Here is a 20,779-nt window from a genome sequence, read left to right as displayed (position 1 = left end):
AACAGCGCCCCTTGCGATAGAAAAGTGCTTAGCATGTTGTATTGTAACCAAAGATCCTTTGAAGAAAGTCCTCCCACTCGGCTCTCATATTTGTAACGCATCCAGACTGATATTTCAGCTGATAATTGATATCTGCTTTAACTTTTATCTTTAAAAAAATCGCTTGCAATAAAACGAGATTTTTATGACCAACAAATAAACAAAAATTTTTTGCGTTTTAAAACGCATTTTGATCAGCAGGTGGCGCTCCGGTGTAAACATTATTCTCCTGCAGATTTTTCTACAGTACAGTTGATCTGATCTCCAGCTTGTGAAAGCGGTTGTGCTCCAGATAGATAGGTCGAAGAAGAGAGGAGCTATCAAAAAACATTTAGCTACTTTGGTGTTACTCAGGTCCAGGAGGCGAAGGTGAGTTGATCTACTTAAGTAAATATGTCTGCAGACGATCGCATACTATCAATGTAAGGAAAGCAGCCTCGAGACTCTAGAAATTTCCCAACATTTCCATAGTTTATACATTCAGTGTGCCTGCTGCCTGTATTGAGTTGTAACTTAGACGCCGCTTTTTAATAGATTATATGTTTGTTAGTTTGGTGTCTGGGGATTTCCTCAGCGCGGTTATTGATGAAGAATCATCTTGGGTCGTGATTTCTCTGACGCTCAATGATCAAGAACTGAGAATCTGTGTTGTTCTGGTAACTTCTGCACATGATGTTAAAACTTACCTTATTATCACTACTGATGGCTTAAGTGCAGATTTCTTATCAACATCGCACGCAGTTTGCTTTATTAAAACATGACGACATCATATATTACATTATTATTATATTTTTAGATTTAATTGTCGCTGTAGCAAGTTTCTTTTGTACACTTCTGTTTGAAAATATGAATAGGCAAAAACAGATAATAGTAATATAAAAAGTCAAAGACACGGATTTTTGGTTGTTTGAATGCAACGGTGGTTAGAGTAGTAAACTAGTAGTGTTTGGTTTATGCGCTGGGGGAGGGGGGACGGGACGTGGCACTCAATTTCCCATCGTTTACAAAAATTCTGTAAAAACTGCGTGATAACCGTTAGCTGGCGTTAGTAACCATTTAATTACTTTAGTAAAGTGCAGTTAAGTATTGTACAGCATGAGAAATGAAGTGTATACTAGTTTAATTTATTTTACATTTTAACAGTATATGGTTATCAACCCTATTTTTACCCAAATAAGTAAAATCCAATATTTACCCCACAAAAAGTTAATATGGTAACCAAAATTTCTGTCAAAGTACTGTACTAGTCTGCATTCATTTGTATTGAACTGTAGTAACTTAGTTTTAATTGCCAAAGTCACAACAGTAAGAAAATAAAAGCAATTTTAGCTGCACGTTGATCCTAGAAAATTGCCCTAAAATTCCCATAGGACTTTCTGTGTTCAAACACGTTCAGGAATTGATCCCAGGAATGATCCCGGAATGGCGACCTAGCAACATTGCTGGGATCAGTCACGGGTCGAACCCTGTGTGAACAAAAGGCAGGAACAGTGCTGTAAGGGGTGTGTCGTAGTGATGACGAATGTGTCGTCAAAATGAAATGGTTGTCCTTCAGTTCTTTAGCCTGGTTTAAATGCAGATCGACATCCACAACTAAAACATGTCTGCAAACTGGAATGATGCAGAGATCAGGGATTCATCACACTCTGCTGAAGCTGATATTAAAAATCACTGGCAGTGTAAATGAACCAAAATCAAAGCATGGTTCATGGTTCACGTTTTTAAATTTTTTTGGTGTGTAAGTGTGTATTAGTACATGTTAACGATACGAAAAAGGTACAAACCCCAAAGTAAACGATGATGCGAGTTATCGTCTCCAGCGTAAATCTCTTTTCTTGGACTACAACAAAACCCGGATTGTAAGCAACAGTTTACTTCCTGGGATTGGTGATGTAGACAAGACCGACATTATCATAATTCCTTTCGCTTCAGACTTATAGCCTGTAAGTTAACTCCTTGCATTGTGAGCGAATTTTTCAAACATGGTAAGGAGGGTCACATTGCCGGCTGATGTCAAGAGCTATACAGGCCAATCACAACGTACAGATTAGCTGGCCAATCAGGGACAGTTTTGTACAAAATCTGAGTGTTTCTGGAGGAAAGGGAAATCTGTAGCTACAAAAATGTACAGTATGTGGAAAATAATGTGTTTTATGAACCATAAACCACGCGAACAAATTGTATTTTACCAAATACACAAAAGAATGTTGTTTTTAGCAATGAAAAAGGTGCTCTTTAACAGAAAGTTTGAGTGGCAGTGTTGCTGTTTTGTGCTGATATAGTGAGGTTACCAAATGGCTTTCTTACAGGACCTCTTTACACTTGGCATTTAATTGCAACCTAGATCTAGATGTTTTCTATATTTTTAAAATTTCCTAATAAATAGGAAAATGTTAAATTTAAGAGGTTTTGGACTTATTGTTTTCACTAAAATAAATGTTTTTGTTACTGAGTACTGTTACCAAATTTTACCTTTGGTACTGGGTATCCAACCCTTACCATGATACTTTTGTAGTTTTTTGCCTGTTATATTGAGTGACCACATTCAGTAACCTTACCTAATGTAACCTCAGGCTATTGCGTTTCAGTGTATTCACTGCAGGATTTTAGACAAGCTGTCTGTACAAGTTAATACTAGCTCCTCCAAGATTTAGTCAAATCACAGGTTCTCATCACATTCCTGTATTTTAAGGCCAAAAGCCGGTATTTTTTGTATGTATTTTTAACAACAGGAATCTAAAATGATTTGGACTTCTCAGTATGTATATTTGTGTTTTTTGGAAATTTGCACAAGTGCATGTTTTAGCAGCTGTTATTGTCACCAACAGTTGCTCTGTTGTCTTGGGAACTGTTGGGAATTGCATTTGCAAGATGTTGTTTCTTCTTCTTTTTTCTATGGCCTTCTAAACACAGAAAGTGAAGTATGGTTTGAGTGCTGGTTATTTAGTTTCAATGATGAGATACAGCCGTTTGGATTGTTCATCATCTTACTGAACTTTCTTTTAAATTAAGTGAATATAGTCTACCTACCGGTAACCTGTTTAATATAGCTTTTGATTTCTAGTAGTTCTTTGTCTTTTTGAATATGTGAAAAATGAGTCAACCAAGAGTTTTTCAAAGCAGCAGCAGCAGCCGTTGTTTAAGTCAACAACTAAAACACAATACATCTTTTTTGTATTTCCAAACCTGGTTGCTGTTGTCTCTTGTGTTTTATACACAAATGAACAAAACTCACTCCTGGTTTCAGGGTTGGCTCTGGTTGTTTTGGGTTGAGCATGATGCTAGAAACACAGCTGACATGGGTTTGATTCTCAGGAAATGAAGTTAATCAGAAAACATATAAGCTTGAATGACCTGTCAGTGGCTTTGGATAGATGTCTGCCATATCTGTTAATGTTAAATGTAGGTGTTGTTGAGGTTTACATCTAGCATACAAGGTGGTGTAAGGAAACAATGGCTAAAAGGTACACACATTATAGAGTTAAATATGTTTTTATTTTAATAAATTTAATTGTGGACACGAATCTAAAATGTTTTACAGCCTTGCACAACATTATGATGAAACTTTTGTTTTTGCCATCATAATGCAATTTATAGTTTTATTGCATTCGTTTCTTAAAAATGTACTTTAAAATGTTTTAAAATCTTTTTGTTTCTCACTAATAATTAAGGTTTGGATTTACCTGTGCAAAACTAGACCCTGTGTCCTGATGTCATCATCTGTATGTTTCTGATGTCATCATGTGTATGTTTCTGTCCCGATGTCATCATGTGTATGTTTCTGTCCTGTCATCATGTGTATATTTCTGATGTCATCATGTGTATGTTTCTGTCCTGTCATCATGTGTATATTTCTGATGTCATCATGTGTATGTTTCTGTCCCGATGTTTCTGATGTCATCATGTGTATGTTTCTGCCCTGATGTCATCATGTGTATGTTTCTGCCCTGATGTCATCATGTGTATGTTTCTGATGTCATCATGTGTATGTTTCTGTCTTGATGTCATCATGTGTATGTTTCTGATGTCATCATGTGTATGTTTCTGATGTCATCATGTGTATGTTTCTGCCCTGATGTCATCATGTGTATGTTTCTGCCCTGATGTCATCATGTGTATGTTTCTGATGTCATCATGTGTATGTTTCTGTCTTGATGTCATCATGTGTATGTTTCTGTCTTGATGTCATCATGTGTATGTTTCTGTCCTGATGTCATCATGTCTATGTTTCTGTCTTGATGTCATCATGTGTATGTTTCTGTCTTGATGTCATCATGTGTATGTTTCTGTCTTGATGTCATCACGTGTATGTTTCTGATGTCATCACATGTATGTTTCTGATGTCATCATGTGTATGTTTCTGCCCTGATGTCATCATGTGTATGTTTCTGATGTCATCATGTGTATGTTTCTGTCTTGATGTCATCATGTGTATGTTTCTGTCCTGATGTCATCATGTGTATGTTTCTGTCATGATGTCATCATGTGTATGTTTCTGTCCTGATGTCATCATGTGTGTATGTTTCTGACCACAACACCAGTCATTAGTAGCACGGATATATTTGTAGTTATAGCCAACAATCCATTGTATTGGTCAAAATGATTGATTTTATGCCAAAAATCATTAGGATATTAAGTAAAGATCATGTTCCATGAAGTTATTTTGTAAATTTTCTAGTGTCAAATTTAAAAAATGATTTTCATAAATTCATTTTATTAGTAATTTGTGTTGCAAAGGAGTTAATTTGGGCAACTCCAGAACTTCAAATAGTTTTATCTTGGCCAAGTCTTGTCCTATCTTGTCCTTGTTTATCTTGTCCAAGTCTGGTCCATTTTTTTCCTAATTTAAAACTGGTTTTGTGGTCAAGGATCACAAATTAGAAAACATAAAGTATACAACACCCCATCATTTGAGCACTTTTGCCAAGCTGTATAAGTACAGATGATGTGAAATAGTGGCCAATGTATGGTGACCCATATTGGAAAGTGAATTCTTCAGTAGTGAACACAGGGCTCCAGACTGCCACCAAATGGTGGCATTTTGACACCAAAATTTGGGAGTGTGCCACTAAAATCACATGTGCAACCAGTAAATTTGACCTTTTTTGTGATGTGACACTGAATTTAAAACAGCACATTGTATCTATCATCAAATTATTTATTAGTAATAGTGTAGAAATGTGAACATTTTGTTAGCATGTTGATTTACTGTATGTGCCCCTTTTGTGGTTGCGTCCCCTAAAATTTTCAGTTGGGGGCCACTGTGCTCCTAGTAAAAACGTTGGAACACACACTAACCCAGAGTAGTGGTCAGCTATCACTGTAGTGCCTGGGGAGAAATTTGATCGGATCACAGGTGCGCGATGCTATATACAGGGGGTGTAAAACGTTTAAGCTCATCCAATTTCGAATACATCAGAGGTAGTAGAAAACGCATTAGACCAGATTGCTTTTGAGGTCTAGACACTTATGTGGTTGAATGTGTTCGTGCAGGCACAACCTGCCAGTTGTGAGAATCAAACCAGCAAGCTCTGGTTGCAAGCACAACTCTCTAACCACTAGGCCACATCTGCCCAACTGGCAACTGCATGTCTAGGACTTCGCATGTAATTGTTAAGTGTTAACTGTTTAGTATTTTTTTACAGGTATAGCATATTAAAGGCAATTTAGAATGTGGCTGATTAAAGATGACTTATTTACCACATCTGCAGTAGAAGTGACAGTGATATTCCGATTAAAATTTACCAGAAACTCGCCTACAAAATTCGCTTTGATGCCCGTTCCTTGGTAATCAGAGCAAATAAAACTGTATGCCAGGTTGGATCCAGCCAAAGTCTAATTGTAGATGTCTGTAAAAGGAAAAGTCAGTCCTTATACAGCATGCAGAGGCAACCATTTATAAAGGTGGCAAATATTAGTTGTTAATGAAATGAAGAAGTTTGCTCTGTTGTGCTGCCCTGTTTACAAATTGAATCCACAGGCTTGCTGTATGTAATGTAACTGACTGCTGTGAGCTGACAGTCACTGCCTGTGGGTTATTGAGTGGACTCAGTGGCATCTCTCAGTGTTTGGATCTGAACAACTCTACAGTGTCTCGCCTCATGTTACTGCACGTCTCACTGACTGCACAATAACATTGCTGAAATACATGCAACAACTATGAGAAGTTCAATACTTTATTTCATATGCTAAAGTAGAATAAACGTAACTTTATAAACTTCCCTTTTTTTTCTTAAAATCTGAGACTTTCACATTTTGCTTGTCAGTTTCCTGATTCACGCTCTATTTTTGGTATGTGGTTTGCTTGTGGTTAGTACACCCAAGAATGAAGATTTTTTTCAGTGGAACACTAAAGAAGATATTTAGCTGAAATTATGGTCCTTCATATAATGCAAATCCTCAGGTGCCTGGATCTGTATTTTTAAGCTCTTAAAGCATCCAAGGATTAAATATAACAATTTAAAGGGATAGTTCACCCAAAAAAATTAATGACTCCCTCTCATGTTGTTTCAAACTCGTAAGACCTCCGTTCATCTTTCAGATTAAGGTGTTTTAGATTTAGTCTGAGAGCTTTCTGACCCTCCATTGAAAATCTATGTACGGTATACTCTCCATGTCCATAAAGGTAATAAAAACATCATCAAAGATGTCCATGTGACATCAGTGGGACAGTTAGAATTTGTTGAAGCATCGAAAATACATTTTGGTCCTAAAATACTAAAAAATTATGACTTTATTCAACATTGGCTTCTCTTCCGGGTCTGTTGTCAACCATGTGCACGACACTGCAGTGACGCTGCTGACGTACGATGCTGTCAGCTCGTGATTCAGGATAAACTAATTTTCACAGTTTAAAAAGCAACAAATAACTTTGTTAGGCACACCGGATGGTTTATATAATTGTTCCATTAAATGTCTGTAAACTTCAGTTAATGGTCAACTTTTTTTCTCTTTCAGATCTTTTAAGTGCGTGTGTGTGTGTATGGGGGTTAGGATGGGAGTTTGGAGCGTGCATTGTATTTTGCTCCTGAGCTGTCTGCATAAGTTTTCCTCTGCTCACAATGACTTCTTCACCTCCATCGGTATGTGACCTCTTTCCATTTTATGAGTTTAATGTGTAAAAATTTTTTATTGTGTACATAAACCTTTCAAAACTCGATTCATGATTTTCCTGAACAGAACAGAAAAAACATTTGTTAAGTGTATACATCTGGATTCAGTACATTAGTATTTATGGTATTATGCACGGTTGACGTGTCAAGACAGTCATCATGTATTAAATCCACAGGATGTTGTCTTGTGTTATGAAGAAAGTAAATCATGCAGGTTTTGGAGCAACATTAAGGGGGAGTAAATGCTGAGCGCTTTAACATTTCTGGTTGAAAATCTCTGTGGTATGTGTTGGCAGGTCACATGACAGATCTGCTGTTTACAGAGAAAGACCTGGTAATATCACTGAAAGACTACATCAAAGCAGAAGAGAGCAAACTGGAGCAGGTCAAACAGTGAGTCATATCTGATGATACACTACATGGGTCATTCTTCATTTAGGGACACTTTTGACCTTCCTGAAATCGTAACATCTTACTGAAATGTCAAATCAGAAAAATCAGAAAATAGGACAGTTACAAATACATCTTGCTTAGCTCATCTTGCATGTCTTAGAGGGAAAAAATGCATTTTAAACAAAACAAGTAGCCTTCTGTTCCTAAAACTGTTATTTGTTGCATGCAGTGTTAAACTTTAAGCTAATATAATCATGGGAACCACTTTGCCGTTATGTACAAAGTATACCAGTGGCTACATATACTATAGATAACAATTTATATAGAAAAGTTTATCATTTGCATGTGTTTATAAACCTTCTGGCCTATATGTATAAAAGCAAATATGTATTTACGCTCATGATCCCAGTACTCAGTGTGTGTTTGTTGTCAGGTGGGCAGAGAAGCTGGATGCTTTAACAGCCACAGCCACACAAGACCCGGAGGGGTTTTTGGGTCACCCTGTCAATGCATTTAAACTGATGAAGAGATTAAACACAGAGTGGGGCGACGTGGAAGATCTGGTGCTCAAGGATATGTCTGATGGTCAGTGCCATTTACATCTGAAGTACATAGGAGATGTCACCCGAGACAAAAATAAAAGTTTCTGGTTAATGCAGTAATTCATTGTTTTGTTAATGTTTTCACAGAATTTATAGCAAGTAAGGATAGATTTAAATAGTGGTCAACTAATATGTTTTTTTAGAGCTGATGCTGAAACTGATATTGAGAAAGCTTGTTGATGTGAGATCCATGTAACACAAATCTAACCAAAGTAAATTAATGACAAAAAAAATTGGTGTGGAATTGGAATTTTGAAATGCCTATTCTAGACATTAAAAGTCAGGGAATTGTGTGTGTGTGTGTGTGTGTGTGTGTGTGTGTGTGTGTGTGTGTGTGTGTGTAAGTGTGTAAGTGTGTATGTAAATATATATAGTTTAAGGAGCAGAAAGATTTATTGTCTAATAAGAAATCCAAATATTGGCTGATATACTGTATATCGGTCTGTCACTGATTTAAAAGCAGACTTATATGAATTTATGTACATTTATGGCTTTTTAATGTACCAAAACAAAACATACTTTTAAAAATGAAAGTTATGTATTTGCTGAAATGTGTTTAATGTTAAGTTTAATTTCTTTACAAAACTAGGGGCAGATATGCAGTTTCCTTTCATAAGATAGATCTTTAATGGTGTGTTTTCTATTAGGCTTCATCTCAAACTTAACCATTCAGCGCCAGTATTTCCCTAATGAGGAAGACCAGACGGGTGCCGGCAAAGCTCTCCTCCGACTGCAGGACACTTATCGCCTAGACACACAGACCATCTCTTCTGGAAATCTGCCTGGTGAGTGTGACCTACATACCACACCAAGACAAATACATGTACACCCACGATACTAACTGTGAATTTAACACACGTTTTATTGTAGGCATCACCACAGACCTGCCCTTCAAGAGCACACTGTCTGTAGAGGACTGTTATGAGCTGGGAAAAATTGCCTACTCTGAAGCAGATTACTACCATACGGAGTTGTGGATGGCTCAGGCGCTCAAGCAGCTGGATGAGGGGGAAGAATCCAGCACTGAGATTGTGACGGTGCTGGACTACCTCAGCTATTCAGTCTACCAGCAGGGGGAGCTGGAGAGAGCTCTTGAACATACCAAGAGACTGCTTACTGTGGGTAAGTATCTTCAAGAAGATGTGTAGTTTCTTCTGTTAAAATACTTTACCTATCACAGGTGTTTTTCCAAATACCAAGTACTAAAAATCAAGGGGTAACAGATTTCATTTTTTTTTTCTGTTGTTGTTAGTGGTGCTAAGTTACGCAAATCATCTTGAAATGTAACTAGTTATAGATGCAACCTTTAGCCTGAATGTACTGATAGATATATAACACATACATTTTAAGATAAAACATTCATCTGTGCTGTACAGATGCCGAGCACAAGCGAGCCCTTGGGAACCTGAAGTATTTTGAATACCAGCTAGCCAAGCAGACAAAGGCAGATAAAGAGCAAAGTACCCAGGAGGAGAGCAAGAAAGAGGAAGAAAAGGAGACAAAAAAAAAGGAATTTCTCCCTGAAAAGAGAAAATATGAGCAGCTATGCAGAGGAGAAGGAATCCGAATGGTAAATATGTAAAAAGTGTTGTTGGTTTTTTGTGAATTATTTACTCAATCTCACCGAAAGTTGAATCGGAGTTGACATGGAGCATTTCTGATGAGTAAGCTTGAATCCCTACCAAAAAAGACAAAACTAGTAAGTGCCCAGACAGCAGACGACTCTGGGCCGGATCCGCACCGGAGCTGCTGACTGTGGCGTGGATCCTGCCTGGAATCATCTGCTGTCTGGGTGGTTACATATTTAAAAAATAATCTTCACATGTAATTGTGGTTACCAAACCTGTAACATTAGAGATGTAACGATTACCAGTTTAACGGCTGACTGCGATAAAAATGTCCAATGGTTAGTATTACCACATCATTTTTTTATACCATTTAACCGTGCCAGTGTCACAGCTCGAAAACCCCTGTCCAGCATCAATCAATTTAAACAATAACATGAGGCAAACATATGAATTCACGTCTGCTCGCATGTGTTTGTGATGACAGTGCTTTACTGACTGAATTTAAATTAAAACAAAATTAGGGAAATCTAGTTGTACTGACAAATGTTTACTTAATATTTTTTTAGACAGATCCATCTTTTTTATAAATTTTCATTAAATTATGTGATCTGATGAGTTTAAAGCTCTTTTCTGCTTTCTGTTTGTTTCTTCTGTGATTGCTGTGAACACAGGTCATTTCTCTTTTAGCTGTTTACTTTCTCTTAAGACCTAAATTGTCGTGTTTATGAGGATACTTGCAAAAGCTGGGAATTTTGACGCGTTTGTGTATTTAAGGTTAAAACAGTTGCAAATTCTCACAAACTCAATGAAAAGCGGATGGAGGTCGTGCTGCTTACTCCTGGGTCATAAAGTAAAGGAGTGTTTTGTGTTTTATCTGAACTATTATCTCACGACCCCTTATGTTCCATGGTTAATGTTATTTTGATTGATGTTTATTTTTATTGATGTTTATGTGAACAAAAGTGCACTTACATGTAAAATCATTTTAAATTTGGTTTGCATTTTTTTTTACATTTCTTGAAATTGTTCACAAAACCATGATAATATTGATAACCGGGGTGATTTTGGTCACTATAATCGTGATGCAAAATTTTCATACCGTTTAATCTCTAATGACTATTTAATCATGCAGTTACAGCAAATTCCTAATGATTTTTCTTGTGACATCACTCTTTCACAGACCCCTCGCAGACAAAGGCGTTTGTTCTGCCGTTATTTTGACAATAACAGACATCCGTATTACGTGATCGGCCCAGTTAAACAGGAGGACGAATGGGACCGTCCACGTATCATCCGTTTCCATGACATTATAAGTGATAAAGAAATGGAGAAGGTGAAGGAGCTGGCCAAGCCAAGGGTGAGTTCACTTTAAAGATGCAAATATGCACCTGCTTAAACTCTAAATTGATTTAAAGTTTAATGGTTAATGTACAGAACCGGTGGGAAAGTACCGAGCCCCTAAGGTGACATTGTATTAAAAAAAATCAAAAGTTTAGTTTCATGTGCTCACGTGAAACTTTCATGTGCTCACGTGAAACTTTCATGTGCTCACGCAAAACCTTCATGTGCAGAATTTTTTTTACGTTTAGTTTCGCGTGCTCGCGTGAACTTAAAAAAATTCTGCACATTAAGGTTTCGCGTGAGGACATGAAAGTTTTACGTGAGCACATGAATTTTTGCTCCATGTCCCCTTAGGAGCTCTGTAGGAAAGTGCAGACCTTTCATTTTATATTAGTATTTGTTGACGAAAGAGCATACATTTGAATTCAAAAAGCCGGGAATACCTGTTTGTATTATCTGTACGTTCTGGTAAAGCACTATCATCTATCTGCTGAATGCTGCTCACACTGAGCGTCAGAACAATCAGATTTCTCATTCACAAAAGCTTAGTAGGTTAGTTGGTCTGCAGTCACGGGGACAGCAGACTCTTTGTAACAGTTTGCTTTTGGCCGGTTGGCTCTACAGCTGCGCCGAGCCACCATCTCCAATCCCATTACTGGCATTCTAGAGACGGCCCCCTATCGCATCAGTAAAAGGTAAGGCTCCTACTGTCCTGTAGAAATGCCAACTGACCAGCTCCTCCTACTGCATGCTGGGAAAAAGCAACTTTAGCAGGAATGCAAACAATGGGGATATGGAAATTAACCAAAATATTTTTTCAGACAAGTCTGATATCAGTGCAAGAACAGCTTCACATTATATAAACACTGGAGTTGACTCAAAACAGTAAAAGTATCAAATGAATCATTTAATAATAAACTCTTTATTAAACATTAGTGTATAATGTAGCTGTGTTATAAAAGCAGGAAGCCCTCAACTCCTGTGACCTTTCAAAGTTTAGGATAAGATCCCAAATATCCCTTTTTTGTTTTGCCGTTCCTGGGAATGTTGCTCCCAATTATTCTTTACTTACGGGAGGAACAGAATCAGTCAAAACATACAGTTGTAACCTTCAACCCTCTGATTTACATCGATTCCTGCATATATCAGTTCCAAAAATACGAAAAAAATATTTGGTGCATTATTTTTAATGTAACTGGCAACTTTCTAACTTATCAGTGGTTATTTTTCCAGATTTTGTCGATTGTCACCTGTTATAATACATAATAATCGTGGTATAATAAGTAATAGAAATGTTCCGTGGGTATGCATTATTTGTCAAGACATTGTCAATATAGAATAACATAATCATATCGCTCAGCCCTTACAACAGTCTTCAGATAGTCTTCAAAATTTAAAGGTATAGCGGAAGATTTTCGTTTTCCGGGTGGATCACCATCATCCCAGATGTCAATCATTCTGATTATATGTTGACGTATAACCGTCGCACGTGCTCGCCTCTACGTTCGCTTTCTGCACATGCGCACTTTCACGTGTATGTGTGTTGTGCTACGGTTTCAACCATTCATTGAAGGTCGCGTTCTCACTGTGTTTTTTTCTAAATGTCTGAGGGTCGCAAGAGAAAAAGTGTCTACGAATTGTATGACAAGAAGGGAAAGGACTATAAATAAAGAAACAAGACCAGATGTTTATGGGAGACTATTTCACACGCTGGCGTGAGCTAAAAGGACAGGTTGGGCTTCCCACGCGAAGTTTCTACTGGAAAGGTACATTTTGTCATGCTATTTGGAGAAATCCATTTAAAATCACTGCTGGTAAAAGTTGATGTAAGCTATGATTTGCGATGCTAGCCCTGGCACAAGTCACGAACCGCACAGACACGGTAAACATGCCGACAGAAACTTGTAAAAAGAGCGAAGAGAAGAACTGAGCTCCTGCACGCTCTCTCTCTGTCTCGTGCACGCGTTTAACAGGCGTTCCCTCTCGGGAGCATTTTTTTTAAAATATCGAGGGGCGGTTCTTTTAAATAATTCGGGAAAATCTTCCGCTATACCTTTAACATGTTTATATAGAAAGCTGCAGAGATGTCATATTTTTGTAGGCAAAACCATTGTTTGAATTATATTAAAGACTATGGAGGGTCCCCTAGCTAAGCTCTGGGGGGGCAAGCCCCCATCCTTTTAGGGTCGCTGTGATTTCACAAAGTAAAATGTGATCCTGGATCAACAGTTTTTGTTGGTCCTGGATCAATGTTTTAATCAAAGAAATCCCAAATTATCCTTAACTCAAACCCTAACTATTTTACCCCTCAAATTAGTATGAAATAATAGTTTGTTTATAAGGAAACCCAGAAACAAGCAATTCAGCACTCCCGGTACTCTCGTCCTGAAGTCTGTGGGTTTCTAAATGGGGTTAAATGCCTTAAATAATACCACCACATGATTTTTAAAGTTTTTACGCACCTTAAAAGGACTGCTGCTAACAAGTTGCTAGATGGGACTACAGACGTTGTTGGGGACTTAAAAGATTATGACAAAACAATACGACATGGACACAATTCCCAACATGATTCATCCACAGAGTAATTCCTTATTAAGGAACATGTTTTTAATAAAGAGTTATTGAAAGCTTGCTGGTGATGATGTTGGTGGAGTCGAGCATCTTTGGTGTTGTTTGGTAATAGCCTATAAGGTTAGCTTTTTATTTCTAGTAAATGCATTTAGACTTTACCATCTCGACTTCCATACATCCCTTATATTGCATATGATGTCACATCTTGTGCTAAGGCATCACAGCACATAGACTTTACTTAAAGAGGAGAAAAAATAAAAACAAGATTGGGGTAGACAGCATTTTATATGTGCTTACTCTTGGATTGTCATTGCTCTGATTAATTCAACTGCTTTTCAGTTGTTTAGAATTTTTTACTAATTTATGCATAAATCTATGGTAAACCCAAGGGTTCAGATACTTCATCCTGCAACTTTAGATATTATCAGATAACAGTAATAGTTCAGCTCTAGCAGATGCTGCTCACCACCCATGCAGTCCAAGTCACCAGCTGTGACTCTGTCCCTCTGGGGTAATGATGAAATTCGACAGTGCACATGCCAACAGCAAACAATGGTTCCTCCTTTCACCTGTCTCGTTCTCTATCTCTTCTCTCTGTGCTCGCTCTATAGCTCAAGCGTGCCACCGTGCATGACCCCCAAACTGGCAAACTCACCACCGCCCAGTACAGAGTCTCCAAGAGGTAAGAGGTTAAATGTAAAGGGCAAAGATCAGGAGGCATGCACACCTCCTTCCAAATCTATAAAACATCATGTTATCTCATCTCCTCATTCAAAAACCATTAGTTCATCTGATATTAGTAGAATGAGATGGGTCTGCTGAGATTTATTTTTAAAACAGATTTATTTTGATTTACAATCGTATCAATAGTCAAGAAAACAAATTTGAAAGTCTCAAGTAAAATCATTTTTACATACTCTTTACGTACTCTTTACACTTGAACTGCTCCTGGTAACACTATTTACAGTGACATCTGAGGCCTCATTTATAAAGCGTGCATATATATCCACTGCAAATAATTATGAAAATGATCTTTAATGTCAAAAAGTGCTTTACACCATGTCAGTGTCTGAGCAGACGTACACACTTTTGCTTCTCCGATTGCTGCAGGTTTTTGGAAAATAAGCCATTCTTGCTTCTAGAAAACGATTTTTACATTGACAGGTGACATTAATTAGACATTGTTTAAAAAGTCCTTTGTTATTTATAAATTTCACGTGTGAAATTGGGGTGTACGCACATTTTCTGTGCCTACGTTTGTGCTTTTGAGAAATGATCGTAAGATCGAATTTAGGGTGGTTTCTATGCAACATTTTAGAAGTGAGGTAAAAAATATGTCGGCTAACAGCACCAAGATCCATGGGTTCGAATTTACAAAGATGTCAGCAGAATCTTGTAATCACAGCATTTGCCAGCAAGCATCTACCAAACTGGGCGATGTTTAACTCTTTCCACGCCATTGACGAGTTATCTCGTCAATTAAGAGAAAGCACTGCCCTGCCAGTGACGGGTTTTTACGGCAATCCATATTTCTGCTATTATCCAACAAGTGGCGCTCTTACCCAACTTATAAAACACTGAAGCATCCACTAAGGCCAAACAGTTAAAACTCTGTATGTTTTGATGATCGCTCTGAATCTGATCTCTAACAAAAGTCTTTCACAATAATTCAATTATCTCTGCTTTTTGCTCAAAATTTTGTATTTTTGAAAAAAAAAAACATCCAATATTTGAGAGATAATCAAAAGAGAACAAATATTTTTAGGTAGCTAATGATACATCATGTATTAAAGTATGTGAAGAACTACAATCCTGATGGACAAAATGATGTCACGTCGAATTTTATTGGTTCTCACGTGTCTTGTATTTGTCATATGCCTGTTTTGTCACATGGAAATCTACAGAGTGCTGAAGTGAAAGTAGAAGAAATATATTGGTATTTTTTCCCAGCGGGATAAGACAGTACATATTGTCTATCGGATCAGTAGGGTCTTTGCATAAAACCAGAAATTTACACAGAGGTCAGACGTTAACTTTCCATTAACCTGACACGTTGTACAGTTGTATATTTTAAACAAGGAGAAAAGCCCTCTCTTTGCATTTTATTTTCATCATACACTGTTTTAATAAAGATGATTATGACAGCTCGCATGAGGCTTTGACCTGCGTGAAGACATTCATTGCACTTGTTTGAAAATATAGAGATATTTATTGTATATCGCCATTCATCCCAAAACAACATAGATGTGAATTTTGGTCAGTATCATCCAGTTGCAAGTGAAAGACATAATTTAGCCCTTATTCATTTATGTACTAACAATACAGTAACACACTAAACACTGCTTTCTTTCGTTCCTATTCACTACTTCTTCTGTACTAACAACTCACATCTTTTAATAGTTTTCTAGAGTGTTGTTTTTGTATTGTGTTACATTGAAACATCTAAATGAGATGTTTAATTGAAATCTCTGGTTTCAGTGCTTGGTTAGCAGCTTACGAGCATCCGGTTGTGGATCGTATAAATCAACGCATTGAGGACATCACAGGCCTCGATGTCAAAACTGCAGAAGAGCTACAGGTAGAGTTCATTACGCCTTTTAATGCATGATTTAATATTTTAGATAATCTTTTAAATTGTACAATTTATGTTTTCTTAGGTGGCAAATTACGGTGTTGGCGGACAATACGAGCCTCATTTTGACTTTGGACGGGTAAATCAAAAGGCCTTTTACATTCACCTTGTCAAACAAAGTGTACTGGTATATAGTCGTACACATTATGTTGTGATTAAACTGATTAAACTGTTTCTGTCCACCAGAAAGATGAACCAGATGCGTTTAAAGAGTTGGGCACAGGGAATCGGATAGCTACCTGGCTCTTCTATGTAAGTAGATTTGATGAAAGTCTACTGGTTTCTTTCTTCGTCTTTCAAGTAGAGATGCTTTAAAACAATGCAAAATGAATTTGACTTCTTTTGCTGCTTGGTTTTAAATTGTGTCCTTGTAAAACATCTGATTGATTGTAGATGAGTGATGTACCAGCAGGGGGCGCCACAGTCTTTCCAGAAGTCGGAGCTTCGGTAAAGCCAAAGAAGGTGCTGTGTGTTTGTGATTTTGTGTGGCTGGGGTGTAGTCAAATTGTTTTGACATTGCAATAAACAGTAATGCGTACATTTAGAAAAATGTTTACTTCAAAAAATTAAGTAAAAAATGTTAACTTCACATTTTGTCAGGGATCCAAGTGGCTGTTAAGGTGTAAATAAAACTCTGTTCAAACCAACTGTTTTTCAGCGCTAATGTAAAGCGCTCTCACCCAGTTCACATTATCTGATGTTTGTTGCACAAATATTCATCTTAATGTCCCCCATTTTGTTGAATACTCAAAACTGTAAATTGTAATTGAGGATTATTTTATAAAGAGGATTATTATAAGCACTTGAATTTAATCTAGTAATTGAGAGAGAAACCTTTTAGAAAAATATTGTCATAGGTGAATGTCATGGTGTATCATCAGACCAAAAAAATGAAAAATCAGAAAAGAACATGTTAGACATTTAGAAACAGCAGAAGAGTGTTTGCTCCTCAGACCATGAAATGCTTTATTGGAGTTTGATTGTAATTTTCTGATGTTTCTGTTTAGGGTACGGCAGTATTCTGGTATAATCTCTTTCCCAGCGGCGAGGGAGATTACAGTACGCGTCACGCTGCTTGTCCAGTACTGGTGGGCAATAAATGGGGTAAATATCTGATTCTGAAAATAATGTTATTACATTCTTATTTATGTCTTGAATGCTATCATACTTGGTTTTCTTAAAGTAATTTGGGTCAATACCAGGTGTCTTTTGTGTCCCTTATTATTACCATATGTGACCCTGGACCACAAAAACAGTTAAAAGTAGCACAGGTATATTTGTAGCAATAAATTATAGATCATTTTAATGCCAAAATCATTAGGATATTGAGTAAAGATAATATTTTCTTCATATATCATATTATCTACTGTAAATATATAAAACATTTGTCAATCATTAGTAATATGTGTTGCTAAATACTTCATTTGGACAACTTTTTTAAATTGATCTCTATTTTTTTATATGTTTTTGCACTCTTAAATTCCAGATTTTCAAATATGAATAAATAATAATATCCTGTTCTTACAAACAATGCATCAACGAAAAGCTTATTTGTTCAGTTTTCAAATTATGTATACATCGTATGACTAGTTTTGTGGTCAAGGATCATGTGTTAACATTACTTTATTTATGAATAGACACAATTTGTCACTGTGTTATAGTCATTTTGTAATCATGTAAGAAGTCCAGTAAGTTTTTTGATAGTGTTTTTAATTTTTATGTTTATTTGTAATCATATTTTAGGCCTGAAAGGGTTGTGATGGGATTTTAAAGGGGACATATGATGAAAATCTGACTTTTTCCATGTTTAAGTGCTATAATTGGGTCCCCAGTGCTTCTAACAACCTATAAAATATAAAAAAGATCAACCCAGTAACTTAGTTTTGGAAAACCATTCTCTCCAAGCATGTGGAAAAAATAGGTAATTGAAATTTGGCTCCCCTTTTGATGTCAGAAGGGGATAATACCGCCCCTTAATCTGCACTATCCAACCACGGCACTGCCATTTAGTGCAGAGATCAGATCATTTGCATTTTTAAGGACACACCTCAAAAACGGCACATTTTTGATCATACCTACAAAGTGGCAATTGTAACATGCTATAACAAATTATCTATGTGGTATTTTGAGTGTAAACTTAACATACGTACTCTGGGGACACCAAAGATAACATGACATGACATCTTAAAATTTTTTTGTGAAATGTCCCCTTTAAGGGTCTCTGATTTTGACCCCATACATCACTTATTGTGATCTGAAAAGTTTTACACCCAATGAACATCTTTATTAAGCTGTGATCATTTGTAATAATATCAATTGTGGTTGATGGTATTACCAGCACATTACTAGTAAATCCAGATTAACCCTGAATCCTTATTTTTTTGAAGATCCAACATACATTAGCATTATTTACAGTATAAATTTATATTGGGCATATATTAACACACATTGTCTTTCTTTGTGTGATTACCTTTTTGAAAGACCAATTTCATATTTCGACTCATTTATCAATGAGACAAATAAATCTGTCTTTAACCTTTTTTTTTTGCTAGTTTCTAATAAATGGATCCACGAGAGAGGACAGGAATTCAGAAGATCGTGTGGCCTGAAAGAGACGGATTAATCAAACCAATGTCAGCCATAACCGTCTTCCGTATGTGCACCTCCGATATGAGAAAGCTACAAAGACAGCAATCTGTGATCATCGCATTTATTTTTAACTGAAGTGTGTGATTTTTGTGTGTGTGTGTGTGCATGCGTGTGTGCCAACCTATGGGTTATGTTACCTCTGTTAGTGCCTTTTGTCGCAGCAGGGCTCCAATGGATGGAGCTTTTTTTGATAACACTCCACAATCCAGTGGTTCTCAAACTTTTCAGCATGTGCCCCTCCTTGTGTAGGGTGCATCTATTTGGGCAACTCCCATCAATCTCAAACTTAGAAGCATATTAAATGATGCAATATAGTGCTGTTGGTTTAGTAGCCTTATCTTTCTGAGGTTTAATTGCAAAGAATTTATGAAGATTTATGTATTTTTTTAAATGTCATAACTGGGGCACCATCTCATGCACAAACCCCTATCCCCAGTTTGAGAACCACTGCCATAACAGATCGTTTACTGATGCACTGTATAATGTAATCATATCAGAGCTGTTTATATGACCAAAGTGAAACGTGAAAAGAAAACGCACAGAATGAATATTCACAACATTTACAGAATGATTGGGAACGGTTCAGAATAAAAACGTGATTTTTACAACATGGCTTTTCTTTGCTTTCCTGTTGTGTCTGAACTTTTTCACCACACAATCTCTGATAAACCTTTCCCACTGAAATTTGCTAGTGTTTTTACTGATATGAGATAGTCAAACTTAGTGTTACTATATAACAGACCCACAGACAGCACATTATAGTCTTGCTTTCATATCCTTAATACTTGAATTTATTTTACTTTAATGTAATATCAGTTGTTTGGGGGGGTCTAAAGATATTTTTTGCATTCTGACATATTATCACTGTTTAAGAGTTGGATTTCTCCTTGCAAAGTTTTTAAAAAAGCAGTTGGACGTATGACAAAGTATTTCTGTGCCCAATGCACTTCGCCAGGGTTCGTAACATTTTCTGAAAGTTTTTTTCGAACATGAAAGATTTATACGTTACAATCTTGCTTTATTTCTTTTATGGGAAATTTCAGTGCAGGAAGTACAATGGAAGTCCTTTTATGGGCACTCTTAACCGTGCACACGCACAAACCAACCATGAGCTGACACAACCTTGGGCACGCAGTTATATTGACGGAAGTTTGAGCGAGAGGGGGAGCAGTCAGGAGTGATGATGTTACTGCGCGCCAAGGTCGAAGTACTGCATATTAAGTGCTCTTCCGCCATACAATATAGTTATCATTTTTATCCGCTTTAAAAAATCACCACGTTTTATTTTGTGCCATACTTACTCGTGTAACTACTCATGTAACAGTCTTTAAATAAGGAAAATGTTTGGTGGCTTCTAAATTCTTCCCTGTTTGGATCCTAAGGAATGAATGGGGCTAGGCTAAACAACTAGCACATTCAAGATTAAGTGCACGCATTTAAGAAAGATAGGTATGTATTTAAGTTGAGGTAAGAACATTGCAAAATATTGACAAACGGTGGTGTTTTCCTTTAAGTCCTTTCTGGGAAACAACCCCATGAATAAAATTTGTAGTAATCAGTTGACACATGATTTCAATAGTACATTTATTTTATTTCAAATGCGACAGACAATCAAAAAGAGTTTGAAGTGATAAAACAGATATGCTGTCGGTCATCTGAATGAGCATTTAATGCTTCCAGTTAGTATAAATAGATTTAGTGATTATGATAGACAAGACTTTCTGTCTTAATAACGGCACATTTTCCTGCCCTAGTGCTTCAGCCAATCAACATTAAATCACCCACGCTGTCACACTAAAATATTGGCCCCACAGGTGGCACAATTACAGAGACAGATTTCATTTCCACTGTGATGGCCAGGACAGGACAGGT

At 36.9% G+C, this 20,779-nt stretch overlaps 1 protein-coding gene across 3 annotated transcripts; it reads left to right on the top strand.

Annotated features, from left to right (window-relative positions):
- Nucleotides 1-195: 195 nt before the first annotated feature.
- Nucleotides 196-19,515, top strand: p4ha1a (prolyl 4-hydroxylase, alpha polypeptide I a). 3 transcript variants are annotated; one of them, XM_065253610.2, is made up of 17 exons: nucleotides 196-408; nucleotides 6,997-7,121; nucleotides 7,448-7,544; nucleotides 7,978-8,129; nucleotides 8,794-8,931; nucleotides 9,017-9,268; nucleotides 9,523-9,716; nucleotides 10,895-11,071; nucleotides 11,680-11,750; nucleotide 12,666; nucleotides 14,244-14,308; nucleotides 16,105-16,204; nucleotides 16,284-16,337; nucleotides 16,445-16,510; nucleotides 16,652-16,720; nucleotides 17,266-17,362; nucleotides 18,811-19,515. In XM_065253610.2, the coding sequence occupies exons 2-17, from the start codon at nucleotides 7,022-7,024 to the stop codon at nucleotides 18,879-18,881; spliced, it is 1,704 nt and encodes a 567-aa protein (XP_065109682.1). In that variant the 5' UTR covers nucleotides 196-408; nucleotides 6,997-7,021; the 3' UTR covers nucleotides 18,882-19,515. The 3 variants fall into 3 exon arrangements, with proteins under 3 accessions (XP_065109682.1, XP_065109681.1, XP_065109680.1); XM_065253609.2 differs by lacking the exons at nucleotides 11,680-11,750; nucleotide 12,666 and having other exon boundaries at nucleotides 199-408; nucleotides 14,238-14,308; XM_065253608.2 differs by lacking the exons at nucleotide 12,666; nucleotides 14,244-14,308 and having other exon boundaries at nucleotides 207-408.
- The last annotated feature ends 1,264 nt before the right edge of the window (nucleotides 19,516-20,779 follow it).

Source organism: Paramisgurnus dabryanus, chromosome 1 (genome assembly GCF_030506205.2).
Source record: "Paramisgurnus dabryanus chromosome 1, PD_genome_1.1, whole genome shotgun sequence".
NCBI classification, from domain to species: Eukaryota; Metazoa; Chordata; class Actinopteri; order Cypriniformes; family Cobitidae; genus Paramisgurnus; species Paramisgurnus dabryanus.
Note: the sequence above shows the minus strand (reverse complement) of the source record. Positions and strands in the feature narration are given on the sequence as shown.